This window comes from Anguilla rostrata, chromosome 7, assembly GCF_018555375.3.
Source record: "Anguilla rostrata isolate EN2019 chromosome 7, ASM1855537v3, whole genome shotgun sequence".
Taxonomy (NCBI): Eukaryota; Metazoa; Chordata; class Actinopteri; order Anguilliformes; family Anguillidae; genus Anguilla; species Anguilla rostrata.
The window spans coordinates 50,556,169-50,580,914 of NC_057939.1; the positions used below are offsets into that span (position 1 = coordinate 50,556,169).

At 45.9% G+C, this 24,746-nt stretch overlaps 1 protein-coding gene across 1 annotated transcript in view; it reads right to left on the reverse strand.

The window, feature by feature from the left end:
• Positions 1-24,746, reverse strand: part of LOC135258649 (multiple PDZ domain protein) — a 55,168-nt gene that overhangs the window by 26,583 nt on the left and 3,839 nt on the right. Inside the window, exons 3-22 of the mRNA XM_064342092.1 lie at positions 24,522-24,688; positions 21,087-21,272; positions 19,803-19,942; positions 19,042-19,255; positions 17,497-17,625; positions 16,938-17,126; positions 16,538-16,640; positions 16,248-16,336; positions 15,080-15,275; positions 14,575-14,652; positions 14,092-14,171; positions 13,526-13,672; positions 12,627-12,806; positions 11,356-11,523; positions 10,448-10,639; positions 8,581-8,808; positions 7,156-7,527; positions 5,826-5,940; positions 4,899-5,097; positions 2,983-3,024 (exon numbers count right to left, since the gene is read on the reverse strand). Of these exons, the coding sequence (XP_064198162.1) occupies positions 2,983-3,024; positions 4,899-5,097; positions 5,826-5,940; positions 7,156-7,527; positions 8,581-8,808; positions 10,448-10,639; positions 11,356-11,523; positions 12,627-12,806; positions 13,526-13,672; positions 14,092-14,171; positions 14,575-14,652; positions 15,080-15,275; positions 16,248-16,336; positions 16,538-16,640; positions 16,938-17,126; positions 17,497-17,625; positions 19,042-19,255; positions 19,803-19,942; positions 21,087-21,272; positions 24,522-24,688 (3,214 nt within the window). The remainder of the gene's footprint in view (positions 1-2,982; positions 3,025-4,898; positions 5,098-5,825; positions 5,941-7,155; positions 7,528-8,580; positions 8,809-10,447; positions 10,640-11,355; positions 11,524-12,626; positions 12,807-13,525; positions 13,673-14,091; positions 14,172-14,574; positions 14,653-15,079; positions 15,276-16,247; positions 16,337-16,537; positions 16,641-16,937; positions 17,127-17,496; positions 17,626-19,041; positions 19,256-19,802; positions 19,943-21,086; positions 21,273-24,521; positions 24,689-24,746) is intronic.

The following is a 24,746-nucleotide window of genomic DNA, read 5'->3' on the forward strand; positions in this document are numbered from 1 at the left end:
AAACACACACACACACAGAACACGCATTTGTGAGATCACAAAAAATAAGTCATCGTCATCTTTTGTGTACAGAGTACTTGTTAATGAATGCATTCACACCTGTTCACATGCATGAACGAAAATGATACTTTACAAAAATGTCTCAAAAACAATTCTCTAATTTCTTCATCCAAATTTCAGTGATGAATTCATGCATGGATTCATCCTACCAGTGGCTACACTGGCTTTGCAGAAAGCACAATGCGGCAGGGAATTAGCTTATCAACCCAAGCGCTGTGAAAATATAAATTTTACTTTAGTATAGGTGGGGAAAAATATTATGAAGGAAATATCATCTGAAAACAGCCAGAGAAAGTCCGCCTTGATTTTATTTGAATAATATATACATATCTTTTTCAATGGCTTGATTTTGACAACAACTTGCACATTGTCATCGATCTTATTTCCATTCTGCAGACTGTCTAGACTCTCTCTTTAATCATATTTTAGTGAGAGGATCAAGACTGTGGAAGACAATTTATGCAATAATATTTTCTTTTTCAAAAAATTTCTTTTGCTGCCCAAGGTGAGTCAAGGATGAATTATTCATAAATATTTCCATATCACCATAAATAAACATGCTTTAAGGATGTTCATAAACCTCTGCATTTATTTATTAATCAGGATTTACACAAAATATACATATTTTCCTGAGCTATTTACGACAATGGAAGAGTACTCCAATCAGACATATTGTATGCTTATTTAAAGAAAGTATACCATAAATATGCATATATACAGTCAGCTCCACAATGTTTGGGACAGATACATATTTTTTCTTGATTTGGCTCAGCGCTATATTTGAAATCAACAATTCCTATGCGGTTAAAGTGCACATTAAGGCTGAGAATGTCAACTTCATACATTCTGGTTTCACCACAAAGAAATTACAGCACCTACATTTATACATACTATGTTTGGGGCAAATGGCTTCACAGGTGTTTCTGATTAGTCAGGTATATTCAATTGGTTCCTTAGTGCATGAACAAGAGAGCTTTCAGTATTCAATCTTGACTGTAGGCTTACGATTGCTTATGAAATCTGTTATCGGCGTTTGTTGACATGAGGACCAGCTTTGTGCCAGTGAAAGTCAAGGAAGCCATTATGAGGCTGAGAAATAAGAAAATTATTAGAGACATTTCCCCCCAAACATTATGAAGCTCACTGTATACATATGCATATATTATTTTTTTTACAATTTGTAAATATTATATACATTAGAGGTGGCCAACCCAGGTCCTGGAGAGCCACAGGGTCTCCTGGTTTTTGTTTTCACCTTAAAAACAACAAGCACCCAAGAAACTGGGTAAGGGGGGTTAACCGTGTAATCAACCACTTGAATTGATCAACTAAGTGCCGGTTAACAACAAAAACCCGCAGACCCAGTGGCGATTCAGCACCCCGTGGCTATTGGCCACCTCTGACACGCACAGCCCCGAGTGGGCAGCAGTTTTGGTTGGATGAATTCAACGTTCCAAAAAGCAAGGAGCAGAATTCTACAGCACACCAACACACTGGAATGAAGATGACAAGAGTCGATGGAAGTGACACGATGCACATTTACTGCATGCACACGCTGGGGAAGGGCATATGAGACCGCCCCTTCTACAGCATGTCAGGTACCCCTGCTCTGAGGCCAGAGCAAATGCGAAAGTGAATTAGTGAGTGATGGGTGACTTTGCCAGACGCATAAGGTGTAAATCTCACAACGGAAATGGGCCTTGGAAGCCTTAAAAAACACACAACAACAAAAATAAAAGAGTTAATGGGAAACAGGGACTCTGGTTAGTGGTGTTGGGGGCATCTGGGGTGAGGTTTATCCAGATAGTGAGTGGATTTTTCCAGAACAGCTGTAGCCTGAGAAAATCTGAAATGTGAAACACTAGTGATGTTCTAGACACTAAACAAAAGTTACACAAAAATATATGCAAAACTAATGTTTAAATGTAGAGTACAAGAATGTATGAATCAAAAATTAATGCTGCTGAACCCTCAACTAAGTGAATTTCTAACACATTTTCTAACACTAATATTTAGGTAAGATTAATTTCATTAAAACAGAATTCTTATCAAATAGCCTGGTTCTTTTTCCTGCTACCTCTGACCCTTCAGTGACATCAGCTTAAACTTCAACTCAAGCTTTTGTTTAATACTTTATTGTATGGCAGCTGAAGTACACCAAAATAGCATTTTGAGCCTGCAATCGCACAAACAGAATCCAACAAACAGTAGAATAACTGCATTTTTTTTTCCTGTTCAAATTTTGGTCTTGGTTCCTTGATTGCTTCCGAGTTTTGACGACTGCCGAATCACCAGCAGTGACAATCAGTCGCCGCCTTGAAAGGCGAGACTGGAAAAGGGTCGATTGCTTTCGAGAGGCAACAATTGCGTTCAAGAGGCACATTAGAGCCTGTGTTGTCAAAAAAAAAACAAAAAAAAACATAATCTCTCCAGTTGCGGTTCCCTGTACATTGTGTGGTGTTCCCTTAAAAATTAAATATACTTCAATATATTGCAAATATAAGGACTTAAATATATGGATATGTGGCTTGATATATTTAATAGCAGTGTATTTCATATGACAGTAATTAAAAGTTGCAATAATTTTTATGTTTGGCCATACATTGCAAAGTGTTGCAATATCTCAATGTTATATTTTATTTACATATATATTTTATTATATATATATATGTAATATAAAATATATTTTATTTACATGTATTTTTTAGTTTATTTCATTTTCCTAAGGGTTGGTTTGGAGTCATCTGGATAAAGCTCCTAGGGCCAGACTGGTTCCCCATGCCTTTATGCACAAACAGTACTCATACAGATGACATCACAATGACCTGGCTCAGAGTGAGGAGAAGAGAAGGAGGGGGAAGGGGGCAGTGGGCACACCGTTAGCTTGGGCAGTTAGCCCGTTAGCCCGTTAGCCATACTCACACATAATAGGGGCACTGATCGTCCTCTGGCACGCAAGAAGATCTACACAATACAATACAGTACAATAAGCTTGTATAAAATGCTCTTCATGTATACATCCCAGAGCGCACAATTACAGTTAAACTTAAAAGTCATCTAAAAGTCCAAACCAACATAATTAAGCACTGTTAAGTCTTAACATGTGATTTTTAAAAGCTCTTCCCCCAACTGTTTTTAAACGATTGTGAGCAATCACCAAGAAGTCAGTCGTTGAGTGTGACTGGGAACACGAGGTTCAATCACATCCTACGAGTATGACGGTCCAAGGCAAGTAAGTGCTTTACAGGAAGTAAGCAGCGCTTTATATTTAATCCTGGGTTTAACAGGGGAGCCAGTGCAGCGTAGAAATTGAGAGCGTGAAAAGAGCTGATACACAGCAGCTGTAGACAGCACTCTGAGACAGACAGGACAGCCCGGTATTTCAGTTCAGTTTTCTCCAGAAATAAGTGTTATGGCATAGCAGGACTAGAGGAAGGTGAGGTCAACTACGGTTCACCACCAGGCCAATCCCAAATGTACAGTAAAGCTGAAAACATAATTTTGATAGGTATAACCAAAGATTTTTTTATCCATTCCACAGACAAACAAAAGAACAACAGTGCCCCCTGCTCAGTTTGGAGAGGCAATCACAAAACAGGCAGGGGCCTAAGCCCAGACTAGTCGATGGCAGCAGCTCACTATGGTGGATACTCCACAGGGAGGGTGCTTTTAAGGTAACCAGGGTGACATGGGAATAAACTTTTTTTCTCTAAATTGTTTCATGCCTCTAGCAACTCTCTTTTGCAAAAGATGAACACAAAAAAGGTACTTAAATTAACATGTCGGTAATTTAATGAACAGGAAATTCTTATCAGACAGCCTAGTACTTTTAGCTTCATTATGTGACCCTTTAGTGACATCAGCATAAACTTAAATTTGAGTTTGATGATACAAAATCAAAAAAACATGCACTGTTTAAAACATGTCAGTTTAGAAGGGTATCGAAAAATAGGTTTTGATAAACTTAAAGGGGTCTTCATTCTGTAACATATTGTACAATATTACATTATGATGCTGCTACAGTAGGATTTCAACTCGAATGACTACCCCATCATGTACTATGTCTAGAGATAATACTCTGAACGCTCAGATTGTTGTATGCTTAATAAAACACTAGATTGAGGCACATAAGTCATGTGGGTTTTAGTCTACCTTGGTTCCACAGAAAAAAAAGCAGACCTCAAGGAATTTTGCTCACAGTATTCAACTGAAACTGATGAACTCCCTGCTTTTCAAATCATCATTGCATCTGTCCATAAATCGTGTCAATATAATCTACCTCCAGTGCCTGGTAAGCATCCAAATTCAAAATGGCTTTGTGTCAAAGTAAACGGCCATGAACCGCATGGATTCAGTTCATGCAGCTCTCTTCATTCACGTTATTCTATCAGTGAGAAAAAACCACTAATGAGTGGGATTCTGAATAAACTGCACCCTTATTGTATCACACGGAAAACCACTGTTCTCAAGGAGAGACCACATCCAGTGGTTAAAAAAACCTTTCTGTATCTGTATCCTCTGTCTCATTCATTTGACAGGTTCAACTGGTCCAACAGTCAGCCTAAATATGCGGTAAACTATAAAATAATAATATTAAATAACACAAAAAATGGCAAAGAAAAAAAAAAAACTGGATCTATGCCTAATACAATTTCCCTATTGAGTGGACTTTAAATGCGTGCTGATAAGCTGTGCTAATATTGGCAGTTATACCTAAATCATACAGCTGTACAGTGCATATTGGATACAGTATTAACTCCCGTGTACAGTATGAGCTTATGACTCTTTTATAAATGGGGACCTTGGGCCCCTGTCCGAACGCCGGCCCCTGTGCTTACCTGATGTCTGGCCCAACGAGAGAGTGCCTCCTGAGCATGGCCCGGGCCTGGGCGTTGGTCAGGTGAGTGGTGGGCTCGCCGTTGACAGCCAAAATGCAGTCGCCCACGCCCAGGCGGCCGTCGCGGCTGATGGACCCGCCGTGGATGATGCTGCGGATCAGCATCCCCGAGCCGTCCTTTATGGCGCTCACGGTCATCCCTGCCGAACACACTGCAGAGTTTACACTGGGCTTCAGAAACACACTGGAACCAGAACTATACTGGGCTTCAGAAACACACTGGAACCAGAACGATACTGGGCTTCAGAAACACACTGAGCTTCACAAACAAACTGGGCTTCAGAAACACACCAGCTTCAGAAACACCCTGAGCTTCAGAACTATACTGGGCTTCAGAACTATACTGGAATTCAGAACTATACTGAGCTTCAGAAACACACTGAGCTTCAGAACTATACTGGACTTCGTAAACACCCTGTGCTTGTCCATCACAGCTGTTGTACATAATCATTTATTACCTATTAGTTATTTGATGGTGCAATTTTCAGAATGAAATAATGAGGTTGGGAGACAATGTCTTTTATTAGCTAATATATCTACTTGATTGCTAGGAAAACATTTTCCAACAATGTTAAACAAAATGAGGTTCTAAGGAAAATGATGGTAGAAACATAAAAAAGTGATGTGTGCGTTTGTGTTCTGAAAATGACAGGAACAGGATGTTTCAGTAAATTTACTACACCCCTGAAAGCATTAAAAATGTAAACATACATTTTAAACAAAAATATATTCAATAGTTATTGTAAGTGATTCATAGTTATGAAATGATCATAAACAACTGCTGAAGCTTGCGAGGAATCAGAACTACTGTCTTTGTGTTCTTGTATTAACATACGGAGAAGAACTCCAAAGAAAAGCAATAACTTACCGAGACTGGAGTTGCCCTTGACAACTGTAATTGTCCTTTCAAAGGTGCTTCCTGCGGCGGCCTGTTGTTTATCTGCCCCCTCCATGGGGTTGGATTCCGCGCATAGCTCTTCTTCCTAAGCACACCATGGAGGATCCTACTGTTACTGATAAACAACGCTACAGGGAGCGTTATCAACAGCACATTACTCAGTGATGATAATGTTCCCCAAATCATATTCATGCGCATTCAATCCCGATCTAGGTCAAATACTCTAAAATAATTGAGCTCTACACATGCCTGTGAAAGCTTGAAACTCTCTTGCAGATTGCAAAATGTGTTAGTAACCAAAATGCACCGTCATGTGAAAGAAGACTCCTGTTCTGAGTATCAGTGAGAACAGATAAGACTCAGTCATCAGCAGGAATCTTACTGGTCTCTCAAGGACAAAGCATTTCATTATTTGACGCAAGGTCTGATTAAAATTACACACTAAAACACAACAGCATATTATTGAAGACAAAACGGGAGACCAGATGCTAGTCCAAACGCTAGACTGGAAAGGACAGAGGATGCATGCACAGATCACATTCCTGCCTGCTATTCATGCAACTACGAACTACCATGCACACCTTAATATGGTTAAGCGTTTTCCACGATGGGCAAGGGGTGAGGGGACTGGATAGGCTATGGAATTCAGACACGAGAGCTGCTCTACAATTTCAGCAATGGGTTATGATTTCCCTATCTTTACAAAGTTTTGTCTCCGTCGTCTGATTGCACAAACCATAATAATACATGTTATTCATGAAGCTCGCGTCGTATACCCAAAGCACTGAACAGAGTTAAAGGTGCAACAAGGGTAGATAAGATAATTTCTGAAAAGTCAGTGTAGCTGAAAATAATTCTTTCCCCCTTAATAATTCGGCTACAGTACCCAATTTAAAGCACGTCTCAAGAGATCTGATATGCAGTATATCATTTGAATACGCATCTTAATTTCCCATGACTTTTTCTCCAAGACAAACGGAACCTAGAGAGAACTTCTTTTTGGCTGGGAGGCGTGATTAGTTAAGATTTCGCAAAGAATCCATTGATTTGGGTAAGCTAATGATACACCACAGATCCATGGCTCAGGTTTTCCCCAGCCTCGTGGGAGCTGATCATTAAGAGCGATGCCTCTGTAGCAGACACTTCACGCGCCAAACCTCTGGAACCTCTTCGCGAGCACAATAGGTTTCCAATCAATTTTAAATTGGCGTGAGCGCGACGCTTGCACAATGACCGCAGTGGGCGGCAGATTAAGCTGTTAGGGAAAGACAGATCTCTCCGAGGGGGGGGGGCTTATTACCTTCACAAAGCCTTCATGGACTGGTGGGTTAATGCAGAGCTCCTCTGTGCTCGTCCCTGGGGAGTCACCCCCCCTGAGATGGAGCGTAATGTCAGGGAAGGCCTCGATGGCCAAGGCAGTCTCTGCAGACTCCCGCTCCTCATCATGACCACCGGGGGGCGCCACCTCTGGCGCGGAGCGCTGCTCGGGCTCCGCCAGCTCGAAGCCGTGCCGGAGCGGCGCTTCGCCGAGCGACAGGGGAGGGGCCGCGGAACCCCAGGGCCGGGAGAAAACTATGGGCTTCTCTTCCGGGGAAAAGGGTTCAGCTTCGTCAGCGAATCCAGCCAGCGGCGCCGGGAAGGAGGCCTCCGCAAACAGGTCCTCCTGAGCTGCCTGCCAGACAAAACAAACCGTATTGCACCGCAGGGTTACGCTCCATTAGAATTACAATTATCCCAACCGACAATTAATTCATTGCATTGGCCTCCGCCTGCTCCCAGTAACGGGCCCTCTCATTGGCCGCGGCCGTCCGCCAGGGAATAGTCGTAAACTTAATTGATCCTGTTTTAGAGCGCGTGGTGGTTCAAAACCACAATATAGCTCCGTCTCCACGGACGCGATGCAGTGGAGCCCGCTCCCCGTGACTATGAATCACCGGGCAGATTCCACCGCAGCATCCTGAAGGTAACAATAAAAGAGAATAAAGAAAGAAAATAAAAAATCTGCGGCTGCGGGATTTGCCACAGTAAATCTCAAATATTACAGACTGCAAGCAGGGCCCGCTGGAGGGGAATAGCGCGCAGTAAAGATTCCTCCCCCTCGGAAGAGATTTGCAGCTTTTAAGAGATTCTCTGTTGCCTTCTTCGCCTCTCGCAGGCCGGGAGTTTGTAACTCTCCCGGAATGTTCCTGAAGCTCATCAGTCGTCGAACGGCTCTGCCTCTCGTCAGAATTTGGCTTTGAAGCCGAGTGGGAGTGGGGAGATACGATCTCGGAACGTAGCGCACGTCACCCCGCCGCCGACTGCATTTCTGAAGGTGAAACTCATCCGCACGGACGCTGTGACAGTCTGCAGACCCCACTCGTTCGCTCACAGGCCACGGGAATTCTGGGATTGCAAGATAACCACGATAAAATGGGACAGATACGGGGGGGAGGGAGCTAAAAACGTTCATTTCGTCAACTTCTTCAGCCGACAGCTCGTTCGAACCATCAAAAACATGCATTTAGTATTTTTAGTAATAGTAACACTAAACATGATAATATATACATACGCACTAAATGTAAGCTGCGATTACACCTCATCTCTAAGTGGTGGTGCATTTCTTTACAGCGAACTGACGCGGTCGTATTTTTTCAAGCGTGCATTTCGACAGACGCGTGACGACTCCGCGGGTTTCGGCGCTCTGCGATTGGTGCGCGGCGCTCGCCGCCGACGGGCTGTCTACCTCCGGCGTCGACGCCAGCGCGGACATCTGGAAGCGCAGATCGGCGCTGTGGGCGCTGCCGTGGAGACCGAGCAGGGACGCGTGGAAGGTGTCGTCCGCATCTCCGGAGAACCGCCGATCAAACGTCCTCTCGTCCGTCAGCTCCGCTTCGACGGAGTCGATCTGAGCAAACAGGAAGTGGGGGGGGGGGTGAATAAAAGAAGCAGAGGAGGAGAGAGAAAACACAGTTCAAAGCAACCGGCCGCGATTGACGGGCGAGGAGCGTGAAGCGCAAAAACAACAGCTGTGGTCAAAGAGGAGGAGGAGGAGGAGGAACTCGTGTGTAAAAAAAAAAAAAAGATCACGTTCTTCTTATTCGGGCGCTACGTCTGATGCACGTGACCTTTTAACCTGTGCGTTAAAAACGTGTGTTTGAAAACAGGAGACGAGCTCAGCTGTTCCAGCGCTTTGAGTTCCTACGAAGAGCCCACGCCGCCCCAACAGGCGCTGGCCCAGATTGAGTCAACATCTGTCCACTGACTTTCACTTACAAACTCATGGAAGTTTCGGGTTTTTTTTTTTTAAGTCAAAAACACAGTCGATGTTAACCACTTCTGAGCCGTTTGCCAAACTGTGTTTTGGCAGACAAAAAACTGGTCAGAATTCAACGACTCTCAACCCAGTTTCCCACCCCTCTAGATGTCTACATTCAGTCTACATTTGGGCTTGTGCTCACTGAGGCTGTGGCTTTGTTATGTGGGAGTTGTGTGTTAGCAGCGTATGCCTTTGTGAAAGTCTTATTTGCTTTAGCACTGAGCAAGGCCTGATACAAATCCCTGATTTCTGATTTCCTCGCCTATGATTTTGATGAGATGAATTGATTGCAAAGGCGTTGACAGTAATTTTTAAAAAAAACTTTTTGTGAGAGATGTTTTGATTTTTTCTTCGATTGAATTGATTTTCTTCGGTTGATTGGGAGAAATGCGCAAAGATCAGAGCACAAAAAAACGCTAAATGCAGACTGGACCCAAGCACAAAAGAGCTGAAGCCGTTTTCACCAGGGGAGACACACAGAAACTTCTAGAAGGACAAAACCCAACCGGCAGCAACGACTGTATACTTGACACCCCATCATCAAGGCTCAGAGTAAATGTCTGTCAAAAAATCTATTTCAAAGGACAGAAAATACCAAATGATTTTTTTTAACTATACAGAGAGAATTACACCACCAGGGAGAGGGCACTGTAATGCATCTCTCTACAAACATAAAAGCGCTGCCTTTTGAAGATGTTGAGCAAAGTGCCTGAAAAAAAAGAATAGAAAGCAATTTCAATCAAAGGAAGCACAGCTGCTGCTGCCAATGTCTGAGATGTTAGCTTATGATTTTAACACTGTACACGATTTTCTCAACATTAAAAAGTAAAACTAGCCACAAAAGGACACTTCAAAAATGGTTACCGCACCAGTCTCTCAGGTACAAACATACACACATGCGCGCGCACACACACACGCGCGCAAACGTACGCACACATGAACCGCACATACACACACTATCTCTCTGTCGCTCTCTCAAATGTACAAACATACACACATACACGCATGCACAGACACACAATCAAATGCACGCACACACAAACACACACACTCGCACACATGGGAAAGCCACACACACACACCATGCACACAGACCCCATACACAATCGCATGCACAACACACAACGCGCACAGCACACACAATGCACGCACACACAACACACACACTCGCACCACGTCGCATGCACACACGATGCACACCTGTGCTCAACAGCCACAGCGCACCACCACGCACTACACGCCACGCACCCCGTCCGTTTTCGCACAGGCAGCCGGGTCCTTAGCAGCGGGGCACCCCGATCCGGACGGTCCCCATAGCCGCCCCTTTCAGCGCCTGCACGGCGTCCTCCAGGCTGGCGTTCTCCAGGTCCGTGTCGTTGACGAACATCAGCCGGTCGCCGGGCAGGAGGCGGCCGTCCAGCTCCGCCACGCCGTCGGGCACCAGCGAGCGGATGACGATCACCGTTTTGGCGGGATCCACGGGGTCCTGTCAGAGGTCACACAAGGTGCAGCGCTCACAACGCTGCTGGGCTAGTTTTTATATTGTACATACTCTACACTCAATAATATGAAGTTGTGTGAAGAATACGACTGTTGTTTACTGGTCAGAGACGGGTTCAACTCCATTTCAATTCAATCAACTCAAGAAGCTGAACTGAAATCCAGTTAATTAACTGCATAGTATTCATAGAACTTCAGGACATTTTCATGACATTTCATAATTCATGACATTACATTCCAATCATGAATTAAATTGCAGTTAGTTTCTTCCTTTACAGGCGAGTGAAATGTGATTTATTCCAAAACTTCTGAATGTTCTGTAAATGTATTGCTAAACATCATAAAATAAAAACAGAAAACAATAATAATAATTATTATTATTATTATTGTAATTTCGCTGTACAAAAAAGTAACCAAGACACGTTAAAACTTGAAAATGACGCGGTCACATTGCCCATAAAGTGACTGTGCGGCTCTAAATCCAAGGCTGTATTTTAAATAGAAACGTGGCCTCATTTGATTGTGCTTTCAGAGATATATAGCCTAGAAAACGGGCATTCATGACTGCACTTTACTGCAGAGGATGCTGGGTAATCACAGGTACAGTCCCCATAAATCAGCCATTTTAAAACCTCCAGTTAAAAACCACTTCATAGTTAAACACAGTGCATAAGCCTCCCGCTCAGCTGAACTCGCACGTACCTGATAGTCTAAAATACTGAACCCCAGGCCGCAGTCTCCCTTTTCCAGATCGATGTCTTGAATCTCCGTCTCCCACATGGCCAGAGTGGACCCTAGCGTCTCGTCTGTCGCGTTGGCCTTCGCGGCGTCGTCCGTTTCCGCGGAAACGACGAATCCGTCATGGCCCCCCTGTATCTCGGGGAGAAAGTTATGCTTAGAGACCCCGCCGAAATCCCAGCGCTCTTCGACCGCTAAAAGAAATATTAAGCGCCTGCCTCTTGCCCTTTTTTCCCTCGTCGGCCGTTTACCGAGCTGACGGCTTCTGCTGAGGGGATCGGCAGTGGAAAACTGCTGACTGACAGCGCTAGCTAGCCCCATGCTACGCTCGCTCGAAGGCTGCCTCTTGTCACATCCTCCAGCACCCCGAAGTGATTCACGCTGGGCCGACATTGATAAACAGACTTATTCCCGTCTTATCCTAATCCTAATCCTTATCAGAGAAAACCTGGCAGCCTGCCGCTGCATTGGTCAGGCCGTACCAAGGTAAGGAGGTAGAGTTGAGTTGCCTTAACGTGGCGCGCGTGCTATTTTCCATAGACACTGGCTTAAGACCTCGAGGAGGGAAACATAATTTAATACTTCACTGTTTCCATTCCACGAGGGTAACCGGTATTGATTTGATGACAGACGTCTTAAAAAGTATCTAGCATAAACACGGCAATCGATAACGACGCGTAAAAAACGCAGCCAGGTCTTGACAAAATGACGGTTAAAACGCTGCGCAAAGCAGTCGCGCAGTAAGTATTTGTTTATCTTTCTCGGCAAATGAAAAACCCGCTGCCCGTATTCTCACAGGACATACAACCCGGCCCGCCTCTTTGACACCAATCCTAATCAACGGCGAATCAGGCTTCACGTTTTGGACTCCGGCGCGTTTAATAGGCTGCGGGGGTGTCGCCGAGGGAAGGTAATCACGGCCGTAATGAATGATTTCAGACAGGGTGGCGACAGGCCCCCCGGCCCCTAATGGAGATGACTCTGCTCATCTCAAGGGGTGTCTCTCCACATTAGGCGGCCATTTTATATCACCGAGCGGCCCGCGCGCGGCTCCTCGCTCCCACCCCCGACTGTGCTGCTCTCACGGTTAATTCCCCTCCCCTGGAATCTCTCCCGTGTGCGCGCGTTTCACCACCGGCGGGCTGACAGGTAAACGGGTTCCCCCCGCGGGTTCCCCTTTAGGTGGGACGGGCCTGTGGTATCCGAGGCTGCGGCGGGTGGTCGGTATCGGGTACCTTCTCGGCGGACTCCGGCTGCGCCTCCTCCTCCTCCTCCAGGGTGGGCTGGGGGACATCGGCGTCACTCTTCAGGCGGGGGGCGGGGCGACAGCATGTCATGTACACGCCCACGGGGAGCTCCTTCAGAATGCTCACCACCTCCTTGTGACTCTCGCCAATGAGGGAGATCCCATTCACCTGCAATACAGACGTATTCTCCTCCTTTACTAAAGACCCTGCTTAAGTGTTTGAACATATATGAACAGCGTACACACTATATGTATCTGTATTGTTTTGGGTTGGGGGGCTAAAAGTTTAACATAATGGGTAGGGATCTGGGCCTCTAACACAGACATTACAGATCCAATTCTCAAGTCCCATATGGCCATTGAGCACCACTTTGTGTACACAACTTTCAATAACTGCCAGCTGTATAAATGAATAGTACATATAAAAAAGGTTGCTCAGGATAAGACCATTTACTAAAGATAAAAATGGCATAAATGCCAGTTGTTTATTTTGGTGAGTTTACTTTTGTCATTCTGCACAAAAGCCCCAAGCCACAAACAATTGTGGCCAGGATTCAATCAACATTTGTCCTGAACTTTAACTAACAAATGAGTGAAAGTTTTTTTTTTTATTTAGTTTTTTATTCCCCCAGACAAAACTGGCAACCTCACCCCAGGTATCTTGCCAAGCTGCTTATGAAGAAAAGAAACAACACTTCCATTCACTTGAAAGTTAAAGTTAAGGACGTTGATTGATTCCTGGCCCACGTCAAACCGTCGAGCTGACACGCTGTCGAAAATAAATGCGGGGCCGGGCGTTTTCTCCGGCGATATAAAAACAATTTGCGCGCAGGCTGAGTGCAAAGCCTGCCGTTTCGGGCGGTGAATTTATTGGGTCTCCCTCCGCACCTCCAGGAGCTCGTCCCCGCTGAAGAGCTTCCCGCTGCGCCCCACGGGCCCCTCGGGCAGGACCGAGCGAATGTAGTGGTGCCCGCCGCTGGCCTCCAGGCTGATGCCCAGCCCGCTGCTCTCGCTGAACTTCTCCACCTGCGCCACCTTGATGGACCGCAACACGGTTATCCAAAGTTCACTACATTACCCACAGTGCCATGCGTCATCCAACAGGGATGGGCTTCACGGACGCTCGCATGGTATTTAAATCACTTAAGGTCACAACTAAAAATAAAAACAAAACCTTGGAACCACCCAGTAATCACAAATGAAACATCTGCTTCTAATGACAACTGTTGCGCCGCCTGAAGGTACTGCAACAAAGCATGTTATTAGTAAACTAAACTGAGACCAACGGGTGTGTCCAGTCACAAAAACAAATCCATGCAAGCATTTATTATGACATTTTTTAAATTCAGAAGTTAAATCCCTGCTTGCATTGCCACCACTTAAGAAAGAACACATCCATTCTCTGTATTAAATTAAGTAATAAGCTGTATCTTTTCAGTATTTTGTTGACTTACTATTACTTCATTGCTGGAGCCAAGAATGGACTGCCACTTCCTCATCAGCTCCTGCTCCTCAGCTGCAGTTAATTTGAGTCCTTAAAAATGCATAATTATCCTTATTTTTCTCTTTAAAGCAACTTGGGATCAGCAAGGTCTGTACAAAATAAAGGCTGAACGGATTTTAATTACATAAATAAGTTCAAATTTAATTAGAAAAAAAAAACTATGAAAAAGACTGCAAGTACACTAATCTTTCTGTAATAAACAAGTTTTAAACAAATCATGAATAATAAATCAGAAGGTGCTTTAAATTAGCAAAACACACACTGGCATTTTCCTCCGAAAAAAGAATGAACATAAAATAATCCTGAAGGTTTTTCATCAGCCACCATAACTTTCATTATACTTTTTTAAATCCTCTGAATTAATTAGATGTTTGCTGATAAGCCCTCCAAGCTTTCACACGCATGTAGAAGAGACTGATGAAGGCTCTCTTACCCTCCTTCACGTCCGGCCGGTCGGCGTCGGCGGTGATCAGGCTGCTGTTTCCGCAGAGCGACGGGTAGAGCTCGTTCTCTGTCGACCAATGAAAAGCACCGCGTCAGCTGGCGTACGCGACCGATCGCGGAGCGCAGGTGTCGCTTTTTTTTCGCGGAGCTGCGCTAGCACGCTAGCAACGCGCGGACGAGCGGCTAAGTCCTAATGCGCTGTCACCGGCGGCTTTCTCCCCGGCTCTACCGCGCAGTGCCACAGCTGACGTCCGCACTGGGACCGTCTCGATTATAGGTTCCCTGCCGTCGAAATTCCAGCGACTGGGCGGAGGGTTACGTGCTAAAAATGGCCCTGTGGTTGCGGTTTTAAGGAGGGACAAAAACACACAGCGGGTCCAGCCCGTTCCTAACTGCTATAAAACACCGTAATCCGGATACTCTGTCTGTTATCGTAGCATCGCGTCTTGTTTACACGTTGGGATTAGGAGGGTGCGGTTGACTGTCTGTGGTACCGAGCGTGGCGTCCAGCCGGTCCACGGCGAGGTTCTGCAGCGAGGTCAGCGGGGGTTTCGGCTCGGCGGGGGCCAGCGGGGGCTCGTCAGGCCGGAAGCCCCTCCGCACCAGCTTCAGGTGCACCACCTGGCCCGTGTGCCTCAGGACCTCCACCGCCTGCTGGTTGGTGTAGCCCTGGATGTTGGTGCCATCCACCTGTGATACAAGCCACATGTGGCACGCACACACACACACACAAAGGCAATCACACACACACGCAAAGGCACGCACACACACACACACACACACAGACATGCACACACACACACACACACAAATGCACAGGCAGACACACACACACACACACACAGCCAAACACACACGGACACACAGACACAAAGACACACACACAGACACACACATATGTTCATGACTCATTTTTGACAAAAAATTGTCAGATAGAACCTTATAATTCCAGCACTCTGGAGATGAGGGCCTCTATCTGAAAGAAACACCCACTCTCGGCGCAGTTAAAGAAATAAGGGTAATCTGTCTCAGGAAAGACTGCAGTCACAACACCAGTGAAGGAAGACTTTGTGCATTATCTGCCTATGACCTGTGTGTGTGGGCCAGTGTTTGGTCCTGCTCTGCCATAAGTGTGAATCTGGGGGAAGAGCATGAGCTGTTCTCCTGCCTCTATTTGAACCCGTTGAGAGACAGCGGTATAATATGCCGGCTAAAAATACCCCCAGCCTAAGACTACATGCAGAGATGTTTAGCATTCATAAACAGTGATTAATTACGCACTGATTTAAATTAAGTTTAATGCGTGAAGTCGAAGTATTTAAGTGCCTAAATTGGCAAACCACAAATCACATTTACCACGTGAAAATATGTCAGTCATTTTTCAGGCAAGGCAAATTTTTTTATATGAAAAATAATAATCAAATCAGGAATTCTAGAAATATCTGATTATATGCTGTTTATCATTATTACATAACTATTAAGTTCGGTAAAAAAAATCATTCAAGCTCATACATCAACTGTTATTTTATGTTTCAGGGATGAAGATTATTACTGAAACATTACTTATTATTAGAATATTACTATTTTTGATCATTAATAAGCATGCTATGGACAATAAGTATTAATTAAATCAGGAAGTTAGTCTTAATTTGAGAAACTCACAGCTATGATCTGGTCACCAACGTGGATCCGACCATCTTGCTCAACAGCACTGTCTTTAGTAATACTCTTTACAAAAATACCAGAGGGCTCTGTAATGAAAAGAAAGTGAAGAAAGTGAATGTAATCAAATATTTAACGAACTCAACATTTAAAATAACTGTGAATAACTGTTATTTTATGTAATATTATCTATATAATTTCTGGTGTACTTGAGAAATAAGCAAACCGAACGTTTACTGTCCACGATTCAAAAACATGTTGCTTTTTAGTTTTTAAGTGGGCAGCTTTACCTGAGTTTCTGTCTCCCACATAGCCAGCGATGGTGATGCCCAACCCCTGTGCGTTTTTAGTGAGCTCTACATCGAAGGTGTCAGCGTCTTCCTCTTCATAGCCCTGCCGAGAGAAACGAAAACAACCATTAGCCTGAGGCAGAGAGCCGCTTCACTGCAACAGCGCCTCGTGTGGACAGAGGAAGCGTGTGCCACTCTCAGAAGAGCTCTCCTAGTGCTGTATCCTGGCCTGACGAGGTTGCAATGCACAACAAATGCGAATATGGAACTCCAGTTAGGTTTAAACAATACTGGGTAAATATTAGTAAATATTAGGAAAAAGTAAAAATTAAATATGAGTAAACACTAGGTTCACATTCATTTGAGTGAGCCGTGCAAAAACCCAGCATCCCTTGCTCACCTGCTGCTCGGCAACAGTGGGCAGCACGACAGGATGAGAGGTGCTGTCGTCAAGGCCTCCCCTGGTGATGACCAGCTTGACCCTGTTGCCGCACTGCCGCAGCACCTGGGCCACCTGCTCGCTACCCATCCCATAGAGGTCGGTGTCGCCGATCTTTAGGATGTGGTCCCCGCTGTGCAGTCGTCCATCCTGGTGGGGGGGGGGGGGGGGGGGGCGTGATACCAGTTAACGGTAAAAGTTTACAAAATGGCACACTGCAGCGATCTGCTCCTGAGGCTGCCTAACAGCTCCGTTAAGGGTAAATTTTGCTTTAGCGCAGCAGTTAGCGTGGCCCGTTCAAGCCTTGCTAGGTCCCTGCAGTTACACTGGTGCCAGAAGTGGGATAGTGGAGGCGGGGCTTCGATGGACGGGCCGGTGCCTGAAGGGTGAATTTGTCTTTGGTTGGCACAGCCTCCCCCTGGAGGCCCAGGTTCGAGGCTCACCAGCTCACATTACACGAACGCATCTTACAAGGCATGTTTTACCGCTCGGTTGAACGAACCGTTAGCGAGATAAATACCTGATCAGCTATCCCTCCGGGAAGGATGGTTTTGACGATGACGCCCGTGGACTTCCCCCCCACGATGCCGAACCCCAGTCCCGTTCCGTCGTTCACCAGCTCGATGGTCTCTACATGCTGCCAGTGAGCCTGCAGGAAGCGAGGGGCGGGTACAATCAGCACTCAAACTTCTCCAGGTACTGTTTACATCCGTATGTGATGAATATTTCAAAATTACATCGGCAAAAACTAAGGCGGCAGTGAAGCACGATGGGTAGGGAGCTGCAACTGCGACTCTCTCTGGATTTGATTCCCAGGTGGTGCATTGCAGTTTCGCCCTTGAGGAAGGTACTTGACCTGAACTGCCTCAGTAAATACCCAGCTGTATAGATGCACCATATTCAAAATGAATGTATGCTGTGTAAGTGTTTCTAGATAGGAGCATCTGCTAAATAGCTGAAATGCAAATGTAACTAGTGGTTTGAGTGAATATGCAAGCCTAGAATGGCTGTAATCTCGTCAGACTATATTGGGAACGCTGCCACATCTGTGGGTTTTTTTTTTGCAACACAAGCTAGATTGAAATCCTTCATTGGGCAGATACAGGATTCAGAGTACGTAGAGTGTGTAACATAGTGAGTAGTCTGTAAAAGTGTGTAGTACCGTGAAAAATATGTTAAATTGTGTAGAGTTGGATAGAGTGTGTAAAAGTTGGTAGCATTGTGTATAGTGTGTAGAGTTGGATAGAGCGTGTAAAAGTTGGTAGCATTGTGGATAGTGTGTAGAGTTGGATAGAGTGTGTAAAAGTTGGTAGCATTGTGGATAGTGTGTAGAGGTGGATAGAGTGTGTAGAAGTTGGTAGCATTGTGGACAGTGTGTAGAGGTGGATAGAGTGTGTAGAAGTTGGTAGCATTGTGGATAGTGTGTAGAGGTGGATAAAGTATGTAAAAGTTGGTACCACTGTGGATAGTGTGTAGAGGTGGATAAAGTATGTAAAAGTTGGTACCACTGTGGACAGTGTGTAGAGGTGGATAGAGTGTGTAGAAGTTGGTAGCATTGTGTATAGTGTGTAGAGTTGGATAGAGCGTGTAAAAGTTGGTAGCATTGTGGATAGTGTGTAGAGTTGGATAGAGTGTGTAAAAGTTGGTAGCATTGTGGATAGTGTGTAGAGGTGGATAGAGTGTGTAGAAGTTGGTAGCATTGTGGACAGTGTGTAGAGGTGGATAGAGTGTGTAGAAGTTGGTAGCATTGTGGACAGTGTGTAGAGGTGGATAGAGTGTGTAGAAGTTGGTAGCATTGTGGATAGTGTGTAGAGGTGGATAGAGTGTGTAGAAGCTGGTAGCATTGTGGATAGAGTGTGTAGAAGTTGGTAGCATTGTGGATAGTGTGTAGAAGTTGGTAGCATTGTGGATAGTGTGTAGAGGTGGACAGAGTGTGTAAAAGTGTGCAGAAGTGTGGACAGAGTGTGTAAAAGTGTGCAGAAGTGTGGCCAGTGTGTAAAAGGGTGTAGAGCTGTTTAACAGCGTGCTAACGGCACGTTTAAAAGGCGCCGTCCCGGGGCCTCACCACGTTGGAGTGCGCTGACAGGGTGCTGGCGGCGGACGGGGTGCGGGACACCACGGGACTGGCCAGCTGAGGGATGGGCCCTCGGGCCACAGTGAGCTGCACCTTCTCCACGGCCTTCTGCAGCGCGCTCACCGCCTGCTGGTGGCTCACCGTCTGGTCCAGCGGCTGCCCGTTGATGGCCAGGATCTGATCGGCCTCCCGCAGCCTCCCGTCGCTGTGGGGGGGGGGGGGGGGGGGGGGGGGGGGGAGGGGGCAGGGGTGAATGGTCCCAGCACATGAACCCATTGGTTCAATTCCAGTTCAATCCAACCAATTCAGGAAATTCACCGAAAATTCTATCCATTAATCGACAAGTCCTCATATAACCTTACGGTCCTTTGTCAAACCCGTGAAGCTATTTTCGGTCGATTACCTGAATTGAGGGAACTGAAATGCAGTTAACCCCCAACCCAGAACCCCACGGAACGGGGGAACTCCATTCCCGGAGGGGGCCCGTATCCATTTCTGGATTTCGCGCCAACTTCTGCTCTCAATTATTTCACTTAGCGCGATCATTTACACGCGCTAACATTTTTACATCGCCAAACTCGCGAACCCACGAGCGAACAGCTGCGGCCTAAACCGCTGTAATGAATTAATCAGTCAGAAGCACAAAGGGAGTTCGGCGTGAATTCCAGAAGCAGGAAACGGACCTCCCCACCTCAGACCGCATCTGGGCAGATTTACCAAGGCGTTTACATCGCGGGGCGAACGCGGCGTACCAGTGCGCGACGCTCCCGGGCTGGATCTCCTGCACAAAGACGCCCAGCTCGCCCCTGTTCTCGCTCCGCAGCCCGACGACACTGAAGCCCAGGTCCCCGGAGACGGGCTTCAACAGCTCCACGCGCGTCACGTAGCGCCCCTTTAAAAATTTTTTAAAAAGAGACAATTCAAATCCCCCCATCCTTTTGTCGCGACTGCGATACTTCATTACATTGAGGCCAGTCACCCGCGGCGGGCGAAACAAAAGGATGCTAACGACGTCGTAATCCCTTGTAAAGGTGTCATCCTCTCTCAGAAAACTGCCCGGGGAAGATATAATTCTCCTCGAGCTGGCCCAAGACGAGGGCATCTCCGGAAAGCAGAAATAACGCTCCTAATATTAATTTAAATAAGAGCGTTCAGACAGTGCCCCATTATCCATGTCTGAGACTACATAATGCATATTTCATCAGCTCAGACTGGAATAATCTGCCTCTTTGAATTCTGAAGTCTTAATTATTCTCGTCTGTCTCTGAAGAGTGCTTCGCGGCAAACCACAATAGGCCTGTGTCCGTATCAACAGTATATTTGGTTGTACTGTCAGCGCATCTTTTTTAAATAAAGCATTTGGACAGGCCTTTCAGTACAATCGCATGCTGTGGGTATTCTTACATTTATAAAAAAAACTGTATTCTTAAACATTTCCCCATAACCTATTCCTTCATATTTGCCAAGTGATACAAGAAAATAAAGTTTAGTTCTGTGTATGTAGAATCAAGCTAGCAAAAAGCACAAAGTACCCACTGCACAAAAAAGGACATAGTGAATGGGGCTAGGCACCCGGTTGACTTCAGGTTTGGTAAAGGTAAAGCACAAAAGCACTGATGCACCCGATAACAGATAGCAAAAATAAATACATTAAAGCATCAAAATGCATATTTAAAGATTCTCACAATGGGTAAATGCACTAAATGTTATAACATGTAATAAACTAACACTCGCACTGGTTTATAACACTGGCATTACAGCACTGGTGTTACAAAAAAGCACTCCGATTGGTTAAAAACATGGGTGTTATGATGCAGTGGCGGTGCTGTTTTTGCTGGAGTGTTCTTAGCCGTTGTTATTCAACGCTTCGTTTCACCGCCACGGTCTCTCTCTCTCTCTCTCTCTCTCTCTCTCTCTCTCTCTCTCTCTCATGTCTGACAGAGCCCTGCTGAGCACCTGCACACTCGGCTGGTCTTTGTAAAAGACCGCGTGGTAAAGCGGATTGAGAAGCCCAGAGACCGTGAGCGGCGTGTCACCTGAGCCATGGATCGGACGACGTGCTCCAAGTCTTCGGGCGGCGGCCCGCCGTTGATCTGGGCGGCGGTGGCGGCGGCGGTGGCCGGGGGGTCCGGGTGGGCCGTGCGGCCGCCGTTCGGGAGAGCCAGGGCATAGGGCTCGCTCGCGGGCGGGGGGCACGGCTCGCTGTGCACCACCGCGTTCCCCTGGAAACACACGACGCCGAGCCGGTCAGAACGGCCTGAACGCAAAAACGCATCAGAGACACGGGCCAAAGCTTAGGCCGACCAAAACCAACTGAGCTCACCAGGGAGCCCTGGTGAGCTCAGAAATCACAAAGGGCCTGGTTAAGCCAGTCAGGTTCTGTGTGTGTGTGTGTGTGTGTGTGTGTCAGCCTGGCAGGAGTATGAATCATCATCCTTCACCTTTGTTCAGTGAGACTATCTGTCATGTGGGAGGACTTTAAGAAATGACCACACAGGAAGAAAACACCGCATGTATCTTTATGAGTGAGGAGGACTGCGAGAAAATCTTTAAATACATGTTCAGTGCTGAGCATCACGATAAATGATTGGGCAAGAACATGGAGACTAGGTATGCTTTCTTTTAAGTTTACCTAGAGAATACGCCAACAGAATATGCTAATGGATAGATATTAAGTTGCTAGGGAACGGCCTCCATTTTCTTTAGACCAGAATGATGTTTATTATTTTGTTCAGGCAGCTGTAGTGAGCTGTTGTGCTGAACTCGCCAGGGTGCCTTATTCATAAGAGCCCGGTCCAGGCATTCGGGCCAGTCATTTTTCAACTTAAGTTGCTGAAGGAATGATATTGAATGAAACAAGTCTTGGCACTCCTTCACTGTTTCACTGCACAATTCAAGCTTTGTGTTTTTCTTTTTCTGAATTTGTTTCTAATTTAATAGATAGTTTTTTTTTTCACTGAACGTATTCAATGTCTTTTCTCCCCAGTCTGTCTGTTCCATGCGATCCACATTTCTCGGACCTAGTGCATCATTTCAAAGGAACCTTTTCCCTGTTTGCAACACTATTAATGGAAGAACTGATTGTCCACAGCACTCAATCATGCAGTCCACTATCACGTATGCCAGCGTGCTCCTCCATGGATCTCATTGGTTTCATTGTCACTCAGCATTTAATTGGTCCATTAAATCACCTGATTACAGGTCTCACCTCAGTTGGTCTATTGGGTCTGAACTAGTTACTGATTTTAAGCTAGAAATAGAAATTTTTTGGCTAGAAATAGCCAAAATAAGTATTGTACCTTACTGAACCTGTGTTTAGCAGTTGTCTATGACCATAAAATGCACCTTTGTACGTCGCATTGGATAAAAGCGTCTGCCAAATAAATGTAATGTAATGTAATGTAAAAGATGTAAAAAATGAGAGCAGAAACTCTGACTCGCAATGACCAGAGTTCAGGCCCAGTGCTTCACCTGCATCTGTGTTTACAGTTAGATTATAAGATCAGTGGACAAGAAAAACACCCATTTAATGACCCGAGATGGCTAGTTATCCAGCAATGATTAGCTCGGAAGCCTAATCCCCAGTAGATAACATCCTATAGCCGATAGCTCATCAGTTAGAGTGTTTATCCAGGGATTTTCTTTAGTTAATATGAAAGGAAACAGGTATGTAAGCTCACATCAGAATAAAGCAACACAAGATGGCCCTTTTTCTTTAAAAAAAAGTTATTCGTTTTCACCGAAAATTAAGTCCCATCTATCTTAGGAATACAATAAAATACAGCAGCTATTTAGCTGCAAAGTAACTGCAGTGCCATCATACATAATCAATCGTTATGCTTGAACTGTTCTGTCCTATTTTTTCCCCATTAAGGGACGTGTGTGCTAAAGATCGCATCGATGCGACGTGTTGTCTGGCTCTGTTTTTTGTTACTACATGCCCAAAGCTATGGCTGATGTGGCTGGGGGTACGGCGGGGGTACGGCAGGTGGGAGGGGGGTACGGCAGGGGGGGGCGGCGCAGGTGATTGTTCTACGCGCGAGCCGCGCTGGTCGGCTGGACTAAGAGGATTAAAGTTCCAGTTTGGTTCGCGCGCGCGCTTAAAGGAATTGTTTCTGCCCCACTTCACATCGCGGCCCCCTCCCCGGCACATTCAAAAGCCGGTTGCCATGGAGATTTCGGGGCTGAGTCGGACCAGCCGGGCCACGTAAACAGTCCGACTCTCGTAGGCCTTTTGACTGGAAACAAAAGACAGACACAATCTTTGTTCTAAATAGTTTCTTTTAAAAACTTGTTTTCGCTTAAATTAATCAGCAAATAACTATGAGCTGAAACTTGATTGGAAATGAATGACTCATGAGTCATTCAGAAAATGAGTTTTTTTAAAAATAAATCTTTTTTCTGCTTTTCTGATTCACTTCAGTAAACACATTTTATCACGATAAGAAAGTGCGACATCGTACGCGAGCCCTCGGAAAATGGCCGCCGTGAATACCGTCCGGCCGGCGTTGGCTTTCCGCACCGCGAGGGTCCGCCCTAACGGACCGCCGCGCACGTAGGCAGAATTCCGCGTCAGATTCCCGCCCGGAGCGCGGCCCCCGCGGCGTTCCTGCCTCCCGCGGAATGCCTCGCATGCCTTCACCTCGGCGTTCTGTAATGGCCGCCCGTCAGCGCGCCCGTACTGACCGAAGAGCTGAGGCCTGGCGGGGCTTCACGCGAGGACAAACAAGACGATTTCTGTTTGCCCCGCGCGCGTTTGCTCGCCGTCCCCTCGCTCTTATGCGAAACTCTTACAGGAATATGAGCAGAATTTATAATGCGGGCCGAGGGGAGGGAGGGTTTTTAATAGGACCAAAAGAAGACATGAATCTGAGCAAAAAATATTAGAACCAGTGTACGCAGAACCCTGCATGGCTTTATTACTGTACATTAATAACTTAATATTATTGTCAGCTGGGAAAAGTGGTGTTTAATTTGAGTGCCGTAAAATGAAGAACAGACATATTTACAAAACATGTACAGTCTCTCCTGTATCAATGCCTGAGGTCAGTTCAGGACGGAGTAAATATATGCCAAAAAGACAGAAAAAGTACAATATAAGAGTAAAAATCACACTATCTGAGCTGAGTTCACACTGTAACTCTGCACAGTGAAGGTACTCTGAGCTGAGTTCACACTGTAACTCTGCACAGTGAAGGCACTCAGAGCTGATTTCACACTGCAACTCTGCACACTGAATCCACTCTGAGCTGAGTTCACACTGTAACTCTGCACACTGAATCCACTCTGAGCTGAGTTCACACTGTAACTCTGCACACTGAATCCACTCTGAGCTGAGTTCACACTGTAACTCTGCACACTGAATCCACTCTGAGCTGATTGCACACTGTAACTCTGCACACTGAATCCACTCTGAGCTGAGTTCACACTATAACTCAGAGAAGACGGGCCCCATGGCGCGTCCCGCTCACCTGATCTTTGAGCTGCTGGACGGACCTCTGCAGGCTGAGAATCTGGTGGAAGAGGGGGCTCTGCAGCACCGACCTCAGCAGGCTCAGCTTCTCCTCGGTGGGCACGTCCCCCCTCTCCTTCAGCTTGGCCTGCAGACGCTCCACCGCCTGCAAGGCACGCTGGGTATCTGACAAAAGAGACAGAGGGATTATCACGCCGCTAACCGCTGCGCTCTGCAGACGGTC